The 10,946-nt window shown below is 44.4% G+C and overlaps 1 protein-coding gene and 1 non-coding gene across 2 annotated transcripts in view; one reads left to right on the forward strand and one right to left on the reverse strand.

The window, feature by feature from the left end:
* Window positions 1–10,728, forward strand: part of LOC124716806 (kallikrein-4-like) — a 110,131-nt gene extending 99,403 nt beyond the window's left edge. The window contains exons 7-8 of the mRNA XM_047243355.1: window positions 4,898–4,982; window positions 10,708–10,728. Of these exons, the coding sequence (XP_047099311.1) occupies window positions 4,898–4,982; window positions 10,708–10,728 (106 nt within the window). The remainder of the gene's footprint in view (window positions 1–4,897; window positions 4,983–10,707) is intronic.
* Trnas-cga lies at window positions 5,813–5,887 on the reverse strand. Its single transcript has one exon. It is a non-coding gene; the product is annotated as a tRNA-Ser (tRNA).
* Window positions 10,729–10,946: the final 218 nt, after the last annotated feature.

The raw sequence follows: 10,946 nt of genomic DNA on the forward strand, positions 1-10,946 counted from the left end.
AAGGACCTGGAAGAGCAGTTAAACGTAATGGACAAATATTGAAAGGAGAATATAAGTTGAGCATCAACAAAAGCCAAACGAGGATAATGGAAGGTAGTCGAATTAAATTGGCTGATCCTGCGGTAATTAGATTGGGAAATGAGACACTTAAGGTAGTAAATGAGTTTTGCTATTTGGGGAACAAAATAACAGGTGATGGTCGAAGTAGAGAGGATATAAAATGTAGACTGGCAGTGGCAAGGAAAGTGTTTTTGAAGAAGAGAAATTTGTTATCGTCGAGTATAGTTTTAAGTGTCAGGAAGTCGTTTCTGAAAGTAATTGTATGGAGTGTAGCCATGTATGGAAGTGAAACGTGGACGATAAATAGTTTAGACAAGAAGAGAATAGAAGCTTTCGAAATGTGGTGCTACAGGAGAATGCTGAAGATTAGATGGGTAGATCACATAACTAATGAGGAGGTATTGAATAGAGCTGGAGAGAAGAGAAATTTGTGGCACAACTTGACTAGAAGAAGGGATCGGTTGGTAGGGCATATTCTGAGGCATCAAGGAATCACCAGTTTAGTATTGGAGGGCAGCGTGGAGGGTAAAAATCGTAGAGGGAGACCAAGAGATGAATACACTAAACAGATTCAAAAGAATATAGGTTGCAGTAGGTACTGGGAGATGAAGAAGCTTGCACAGGATAGAGTAGAATGGAGAGCTGCATCAAACCAGTCTCGGGACTGAAGACCACAACAATAACATATAACCTACTGTGTCCCTAAAATGTCAACCCACACTTTAAATAAGGAGGAAGCAGCGGATTACCTTATTACGGCGTATGGCGCATTCCAATGCAAACCAAGTGGGACCAGACCTACAGTAAAGCTTTATATCATAAACATGCCGGTGGTGTGCTACGTGTTCTGATTTGCACACATCATGTAGGATATGAAAACACACAAGCACGCAGCTCTCGGCAAATGGCGCCTGCTAGTTGTGAGCTAAATCTTGTCATAACGACAAATCATGTCAGTTACTACACATGACTGCTGTTCAAAAATTGCCGATAATATGCTTACATTGATAGGCGAATGAAAATTAAAAATTAACGTGTATAAAGACGGGGAAAGCATAAAAGTACGTAGGAGAGCTCTGAATACCAATTTTTTAGTGTCCCGAGTAGTATTATAGCCAACAACATTGTGCATACCCGTGTCTCCCTGAAATCATTATTTATGCCCCTCCCCACTCTCTCTGAAACACGAGATCGTCACTACCTGTCACTACTGACTAACAGAGTCAATACTATGTTCGGATGCCAAGCTAGTCCGGCATCTAAGTCGTAAAACATGCTTCAGTGGGACGCTGATAAAGGAATGTACAAACATAAAATATAATATAAAGTCACATCAACATTAAAAACCGCCAGCGTTAACTAAACTCATGCTCATAAATTAAGGATAATTGCCGAATGTGGTGCCACATAACGTGACACTACACAAAACTGGCGCTAATAGCATAGGCACATAGGGAACACACACAACACAGATCTGTAAGTCCACGGTATCTTTCAGTGTTCTTCAAGTTGAAAAAGCCGTCCCGAAACAAACGTGCTACAAAACTCCACGTTTTCTTGCGCATGTACCCCGACATCAATATGGGATATGATCACCATGCACACGTATAAAGGCTGCACAACGGGTTAAAATGCTCTGGATCAGGTGGTCGAGCAGCTGCTGGGGTATAGCCTCCCATTCTTGCACCAGTGCCCGTCGGAGCTCCTGAAGTGTCCTAGGGGTTTGAAGACTTGCATCGATACGTCGACCGAGAGCATCCCAGACGTGCTCGAAGGGGTTTAGGTCTGTTTCAAGGTACTCCTCCACGATGGCAGCTCGGTGGGGCCGTGCATTATCATCCATCAGGAGGAAGGTGGGACCGACTGCACCCCCGAAAAGGCGGACATACTGGTGCAAAATGACGTCCCGATACACCTCACCTGTTACAGTTCCTCTGTCAAAGACATGCAAGGGTGTACGTGCACCAATCATAATCCCACCCCACACCATCAAACCACGACCTACATACACGTTCCCTTTCAAGCGCATTAAGGGGTTTGTATCTGGTTCCTAGTTCACGCCAGATGAAAACCCTGCGAGAATCACTGTTCAGACTATACTTGGACTCGTCCGTGAACATAACCTGGGACCACTGTTCCAGTGACTATGTACTGTGTTCTTGACATCAGGCTTTACGGGCTCTCCTGTGACCAGGGGTCAGTGGAATGCACCTTGCAGGTCTCTTGGCGAATAAACCATGTCTGTTCAGTCGTCTGTAGACTGTGTGTCTGGAGACAACTGTTCCAGTGGCTGCGGTAAGGTCCCGAGCAAGGCTACCTGCAGTACTCCGTGGCCGTCTGCGTTCACTGATGGTGAGATATCGGTCTTCTTGTGGTGCTGTACACTGTGGACGTCCCGTACTGTAGCGCCTGGACACGTTTCCTGTCTGGTGGAATCGTTGCCACACTTTCTGGCACATGGAGGGCCCGTGCTACGACCTGCTGTGTTTGGCCAGCCTCCAGTCGCCCTAGTATTCTACGACTCATAACGTCATCAATATGTGTTCTTTGAGCCATTTTCAACACACAGTGACCATTAGCACGTCTGAAAACGTCTGCACACTTACTCGCTGCACCGTACTCTGACATGCACCAACACACCTCTGCGTATGTGGACTGCTGCCAGCGCCACTGTGCGATGACCGCAGGTCAAATGCACCGCATGGTCATACCCTGAGGTGATTTAACCCCGCAAACCGCCCACCAGAGCGTTGTTTCACGATGTATCAGCATTATCCTTAATTTATGAGCATGAGTGCAGATGACAGCCTATATAAAACACCGAGGTCCCTCAGTGCAAAAGATGACAGCAAGAATCAATCTTAAAAATCCCAACTTCCAGAAAATAGTGGTTGTTAAAAAGCATAGTATTACTTCAGGGAAAGAGCGCCAGAATCATCTAAATGTTACAGGATGCATACATAGTAAGAATGAATGAACTTTACAAAATTTTTTCGTTCCCCGAACCATAATGGGCCTTCTTCTCAAAACGTAAAGTTATATCAGCGCAGTGCGCATAATATAGAGCACCCACTGACTGTAACAACTAAAAACTAAAAATCAATAGACTTTAAAAATTAGAAATTTAAAGGGATAACCTTTTGAAAAAATGTACAAGGCGGCGCTATTCAATTAAATAGCGTCCACGCCTTAGCTATAAACATTAAACAATGATCTCATACAGTGAAAGTACACCTGGTTCTTCCCAGTTAGCTGATCGTTTAAATGCTCTAAAATTTCATGTGTGACTTTACTTGATAGCTCTTTTGTAATTATTAATCGGCGGGTGATGTTTTAAGTAGCAAGTTGATATCTACTAATACCAGTATTGCTGGGCCCTGCTTCTATCACAAGCGAGGTATATTCCTACACGTCGGTCAGGGGCCTGAAGATGGCGAAATAAAGCGCCGAAACTGGTTGCCTAATAAAATAAGGTTGAAAACTGACGGCGAAAGGTGTTTAATTTGAAATCCTTATACAGAGAGTGTCAGTGAGAGGAAGATGCTGCATTTGAAAGCCTAACTACAAAGAGAGATTGCGTAAAAGGATTTAGAATGTTCTGTGTTAAAGGAAGGGGAATGCGTTCGCATGCCAATAGTTTTGCTGACGAAGGAGAAATGAGGATTGCGGAAACTGGTTCCCCAGTTTCCTGTCAGAGTGTTCTGAAGAGCTACATTCACCTTTTTTGTGTTCCAACAGAAGCATTTTCTGGCTCCATCTGTTATGTGGTGTTGAGGTATCCTTAATACACCGGAACAGGTTAATTTCATACGGTAACAGTTTTCAAAGCAGCCTAAAATTTTGTTAATATTACGCCACACTGTAGTTCAATGTTTTCATATTTATTTTTAAAAACTTTTAGTTATGTAATGACATTGTGGTAGATAAAAGCTGAACGAAATAAAAATTAAAATACCGGGTGATCAAAAAGTCAGTATAAATTTGAAAACTTAATAAAGCACGGAATAATGTAGATAGAGAGGTAAAAATTGACACACATGCTTGGAATGACATGGGGTTTTATTAGAACCACCCCATATTGCTAGACGCGTGAAAGTTCTCTTGCGCGCGTCGTTTGGTGATGATCGTATGCTCAGCCGCCAGTTGCGTCATGCTTGGCCTCCCAGGTCCCCAGAGCTCAGTCCGTGTGATTATTGGCTTTGGGGTTGCCTGAAGTCGCAAGTGTATCAAGATCGACCGAAATCTCTAGGGATGCTGAAAGACAACATCCGACGCCAATGCCTCACCCATAACTCCGAACATGCTTTACAGTGCTGTTCACAACATTATTCCTCGGCTACAGCTATTGTTAAGGAATGATGGTGGAAATATTGAGCATTTCCTGTAAAGAACATCATCTTCGCTTTGTCTTACTTTGTTATGCTAATTATTGCTATTCTGATAAGATGAAGCGCCATCTGTCGGACATTTTTTGAACTTTTGTATTTTTTTGGTTCTAATAAAACCTCATGTCATTCCAAACATGTGTGTCAATTTGCACATCTCTATCTACATTATTCCGTGATTTATTCAGTTTTCAAATTTGTACTGACTTTTTGATCACCCGCTACAATATACTAATTACGAGAACACATGTTTGCTATTAACGAAAATGTGGTTCATTTGCCGTCATTTTCCATTCTCTTCACGCATCAGCACCAGATTCGGGATCTTGGAAATAAAGAAATAGGAATGATAAATATTTCGAGATAGTTAATTTTACATGTAACAACTCACATCTTCATAGACGTCGTATTCGAGTTATGAGTGTTCAGCGGCAGATCGTATTCTTTTGCAGGAGCTGGATCCTCGACAACATTAGAGACTTGGCATCGTGTGCTGGCAGCGTCCGGCGTGGCTCAATACGAATTTTCACGCGCAAGGTATGGTGTGACATTCAATTTCTCTTCTGCTCTTAGCAGTCTTTGTACAGCATCTCCAAAGCAGCAGATATGATTAAACCACTCAGTACAGCGCTACTTTTGATAGGGTGAGCAGTCTCGATTTAATAAAAGCTCATTGGCCCAATATACTGTACACATTGGACATCTCAGAAGTTATAAATAATAGTAACCTCTCCTGCTGTTACTGGAAGAGATACAAACATTAATGGAAGTAAAACAGTTCTAATAACTATAAAGACAAGTCATCTGAAAAGACACTCAAAATCAAGAACTTCACGTGTGACTTTACTTAATAACTCTTTTGTAATTATTTTTGGCTTCATTACGCACAATTTATCCACTTACTTTCATGTCCTCTTTCTGCAGCATAGATATGATTAATTTGAGAAGGTGAAGAAATTAAAATGGTGTGATGAAAGTTATTTACTTTAAGAACAGCTGAAGATCGTACACGTTATCAACAAGACACTCATGTGGCAAAGCATTTATGAACACGTGATAAATAGGATGTTGGTCCACATCTAGAACGAAACACTGCAGCAATTCTTCATGGCATTAATTCTAGAAGTTGAATTGCTGCGTAGAGCAGGATCAGGTTATCGAGTGTGGAGCGATCCCTCCTGAGCCCACACAGGGAACGATTGAGTAGGGACCTGTTTCGAGAACCCACACTAGGCGTCGATCGACCATGTACACTAGTATCTTTCCTACGCAGCTTGTCAGGCTAATACTACGGGTTTCCAGAATGAGATTTTCACTCTGCAGCGGAGTGTGCACTGATATGAAACTTCCTGGCAGATTAAAACTGTGTGCCGGGCCGAGAGTCGAACTCGGGACCTTTGCCTTTCGCGGGCAAGTGCTCTACCAACTGAGCTACCCAAGCACGACTCACGCCCCGTCCTCACAGCTTTACTTCTGCCAGTACCTCGTCTCCTACCTTCCAAACTTAACAGAAGCTCTCCTGCGAACCTTGCAGCACTTGCCGGCGAAAGGCAAAGGTCCCGAGTTCGAGTCTCGGTCCGGCACACACTTTTAATCTGCCAGGAAGTTTCATATCAGCGCACACTCCGCTGCAGAGTGAAAATCTCATTCTGGAAACATCCCCCAGGCTGTGGCTAAGCCATGTCTCCGCAATATCCTTTCTTTCAGGAGTGCTAGTTCTTCAAGTTTGGAAGGTAGGAGACGAGGTACTGGCAGAAGTAAAGCTGTGAGGACGGGGCGTGAGTCGTGCTTGGGTAACTCAGTTGGTAGAGCACATGCCCGCGAAAGGCAAAAGTCCCGAGTTCGAGTCTCGGTCCGGCACACGGTTTTAATCTGCCAGGAAGGTTACTACGGGTTTGTCTGATTCTACCCCGGTTTTAAAATTGGGATTCCTTCGTAAGGAATACATTACGGCTGTTTTCTTCGATTTGGAAAAGGCCTACGATACTACCTGGAGGCATAATATTTTGTCGCAGATCTCCACTGGCCATTCCGTGGATGCCTACCTACCTCCATACGTCCCTTCCTCTTGGACAGATATTCAAGATACAAGCCTGACCGTTTAAAGCAGAAGAACGGTGTCCCTCAACCGAGTGATTTAACTGTCACGCCATCCGCCATTGCAATAAACAGTATTACGTCCAGAGTGCGACGTTCTGTACTGTGGACCTTGTTTGTGAACGACTTCTCCATTTTCTGTGCATCCGCCAGCATCGCAATGGCTACCCGACAATTGCAACTGACAATCAGACGGTGGGATGAATGGACTTACACCACAGGTTTTTAATTCTCTTTGGAAAAAACTGCCTGTATTGATTTTAATGTGTTCAACTCTCTTTTTAATTCACCCGTTTTAAAACTGGTGGGAGGGGGGGGGGGGGGGAGAGGGAGGAAGAAGATACCGCTCCCGCTTTTAAGGGAAAGGTGAAATATCTGGACCTTACATTTCACGAGAAGCTTATGTGGCTACCACAGCTTTAAGAACTGAAACTGAGATATCTCAAGGCCTTAACATTCTTAACTGAGTCAGTCACAGGTCTTCTGAAGCCGACAGGACCATCTGGGGTCTGTGCAAGGGAGAGTGTTGAGCTGTTACATGTTGGAAACATTAAGGTCCAAAGCCAGCGGTGGAGTTGGGCGTCCCTCTGTCTATTAAAGAGGCACAGATTACTTCTAGAGCTGACTCTTTACATGAAGCATTGTACACCAGAAGTTTAAAGAGGTTTTACATCGCCGGCAGGCCGGAGTGGCCGTGCGGTTCTAGGCACTACAGTCTTGAGCCGAGCGAGCCTCGGGCATGGATGTGTGTGATGTCCTTAGGTTAGTCAGGTTTAAGTAGTTCTAAGTTCTAGGGGACTGATGACCACAGAAGTTAATTCGCATAGTGCTCAGAGCCATTTGAACCATTTTTACATCGCCACCCAGATTTTATTACTGTTACATTGATGGGCCCAAACAAGGAAATTTTCTCGTTTGTTCTGCCGTGGTCACCGACATTGTCCTCAGGATAACGTCCCGGAGCAGTTTTCAGTTTATTACTCGGAACTGTTTGCTATCCTGAAGGCAATGGAGCAGATGAGACGGTGTCATGGCAGAAAATTCTTCATCTGCTCAGATTCTCGAAGTCCTCTTCTCGCTATTGGACAGATGTACCCAGCAGATGGGATGGCGCAACAAGTGCAGGACGCCCTCCTTCTCTTGCAAAGGCAAGACAAGGAAGTCATTTTCTGCTGGGTTCCAGGACACATTGGAATTCAGGGAAACGAACTGGCTGATGCAGCTGCCTCCTCCTGCTCGCTGCTCAGTTCTCCTGCAGTGGAAGGCCATGTGTTGGTGGAAGGCTTAGTGGCTTGAAGTTTCATAAAACATTCAGTGCGACCTAGGTTTACCTCCTTCCAATCGTCACGGCTTCAAGAAAGAGCCCTTTCACGGCTCACAGAGGCATGTCAGAGATGCGGGACATAGCTGTCAGTGCAACATATTTTAACTGAGTATATTTTATATTGAACTGGGTCTCCCTCTATTCTGACTGATAACGAGGCGAGTGTTCGTGTTTTGGGATTGTAGTGCCCGGAACTCTTCCCAAAATATTGTGTGTGAGGTCTTAACGTGTCAGAGAACATATGGTTCACTCATTATTTGTAAGCAGTCATTCAGCGTCGGTTATCATCCCTTTTTTAACAGTGTATTTACAGGTGTTTTTCCATGTTTCTTTTCTAGTTATTCTCCTGTATCTCGTTGGCATTTTATTAAGAGCTGTTCTGAAGCTCATCGTGTTGGGGTTGCCTTACGATTCTTGTGGGGGGATGAAACTTGATTTTAATGTTCATCAGTAAATCATTAACGGAAGGGCGCTAATGACCGTGCTGTTTAACGCCCTCCTCCATCAACCATCATAATTCGACAAGTACTTGTTCATTTATTAGAGGTGTGTGGCACCAGAGACTACGCAAGTTCCCCCAATTGCATGAATTACGGACCGATGGTATTTTAGGCGCGGAGCGGGCTGTCCATAGTGTCCCACATGCGTTCCACTGGGTTCAGATCAGGCGAATTTGGTGGCCGAGACATCAGCGTGAGTTCACTCTCACGCCCCTCATATCACTGTAGCACGACTCTAGCCTTTTGACACAGACTGTTATCGTGCTGGAATTTGTCGTCACCATCAGTGAAAACGTCGAGCGTGACGGGATGCAGAAGGTCTGCAATAAAGTTCATGTAGGCTACTGGTCTCACGGTGTCACGGACTGCTACCATAGGCCCTACTGGAGCCCAGGTGAAGTCCCTCACAGCATAATTCTGTCCTCGGTGGGTCGCATCTTTTGTGGCATGATCGTCGAGCTGATGTATCAAGAAACGTCACCAGGCGACAAGTTCTATTGGTCAACACTCTAATCTCGATTATCCTGTGAGCAACACAAACGTAGCTGACGATGACTCTGGATAAACGTGGCAAAACTCAGTATTGTACTCCATTAGCTTATCTGCCACTGCTTGTCGCCGCCTATCCCACTTTACAGAGTGGGCAAGCCACGTTGTGTGATGAGACATAGACTCGTGCCTAACCCTCCTCTTCTACATCTGCGCAGTTTCCATATGTCGGGGTGCCCTTGGGCTTTCCGTCCAGAAGCACCAGGGTTCAAGTCCTGCCAGTTCCAGGGCGGGGCATGAGATGGGACATCAGCATAGCCTAAGGACAAAGGAAGTCTTAGCAAAATTCGAAATTCCCACCAAAATTCGAAATTCCCATCAATAGAGTAAGTGTGGGAGGGTGAGAGTGAGAATAGGAAGGCCGGACGCTGTGACCGAGTGGTTCTAGGCGCTTCAGTCCGGAACCGCGCGACTGCTACAATCGCAGGTTCGAATCCTGCCTCGGACATGCATATGTGTGATGTCCTTAGGTTAGTTAGGTTTAAGTAATTCTTAGTTCTAGGGGACTGATTACCTCAGATGTTAAGTCCCATAGTGCTCAGGGCCATTTGAACCATTTGGGAATGGGAAGGTTCCGGAACCCAGTCTGCAGCTCGTGGTCTCGCGGTCGCGTTTTCGCTTCCCAAGCAGGGGGTCCGGGGCTCGATTCCCTGCGGGGTCAGAGATTTTCACCTGCCCCTAGATGATTGGGGCTTTGTGCTGTTTTCATCGTTTCATCATCATTTGTGAAAGTGGCTAGTTTGGACTGAGCGAAGGTTGGGAATTTGTACGAGCGCTGATAACCGTGCAGTTGAGCGCCCCACAAACCAAAACATCCATCCAGAACCCAAATGCAGATTGAGGAAAACACATGTTGTCAGTGGCTGGGGGAGTGGTAGTGTGCTATGTGGAGGTAATTCATTGGTCAATTTAATTAATTTGCGTATCAATTTGTTATCAGTTTTACATCAAAATTGTGATTGTGCCGCCATCTACCTACTAGTATTGCAGATCATGATTAATGTCAATGGTAATTGCAATCATCATTTACACAAAAATTTTAAGCAAAGAGGATGTTTTTCAGGCCTTGAATGAACAGTGTAGACAGAAGACCAACCGCTTTTGGGTTGCAGCGTCTCCCATTTGCGTCGCATGTCCTTGGGTAGACGCTTCAGTGAGACAAATGGCTGCAGCGTTTGCAACCACTCGATGTGCAGGTGCAGTCAGAAGCAGACAAGTCGCACGGCGTGACATGGAGCTGCAGATCACACTCACGATAAATTTTATGGAGAGGCACACATCAGCAACGATTACAACGCCTTTTACCAAGCACAGAAAAAATTGTTTCACATAAACACTAGACATTTTTGGGGCGTAATTGGAATCTGTATTTAAAAATGCGTCCACCAATTTGAAAACTGAATGTTGAATTCCCCCACAGAGATTTGGGGAGAGGAGTTAGTGGGTGACCACTCTTAGCACAAATAGATATCCCTCTGGAATGTATTAGCGTTTCATCTGGAACATTAGTTTTGGATTATGCGCATTTCTAGAGATATTTAGTTATTCTAAACAAACGCCTGTATATGTTTTGGCCCTTTAATTTTGCCGCTGATGAACTTGATTGTCCCTTGGATTAAAGACAGAAATCACTTCCATAAAAAAGTGGGATGTTAAAGATAAAGAGGTTGATTTATTCTACAGCACCCATTGTTAAGTCAAACAGCAAACAACCACTTGTAAAATTACCTCTGGCTACCTATTCACTGATTTTGTGAGCAGTCTGTTTCACACCTTTGCTTTCCTTTTTCAGGGTTCCAGGCAGGATACATAGTATGAAATAATATGTACCTTGTACTTCTGTTGTGAATCTTATTGTTACAGGTGCTTCAGTACCTTGTACTGAGAAAACATGTACTTCTGTTGTGTTACAGGCGCTTCCGTATCGACCTCTGTGGCTGTTGCCTATAACCGCAGTCACATTGTTTTATGTGCACTGAATTAGTGATGGTGAGTTCTTTTGCAAATAAAACATTACAATAATGATGTTAG

This window comes from Schistocerca piceifrons, chromosome 9 (assembly GCF_021461385.2).
Source record: "Schistocerca piceifrons isolate TAMUIC-IGC-003096 chromosome 9, iqSchPice1.1, whole genome shotgun sequence".
Taxonomy (NCBI): domain Eukaryota; kingdom Metazoa; phylum Arthropoda; class Insecta; order Orthoptera; family Acrididae; genus Schistocerca; species Schistocerca piceifrons.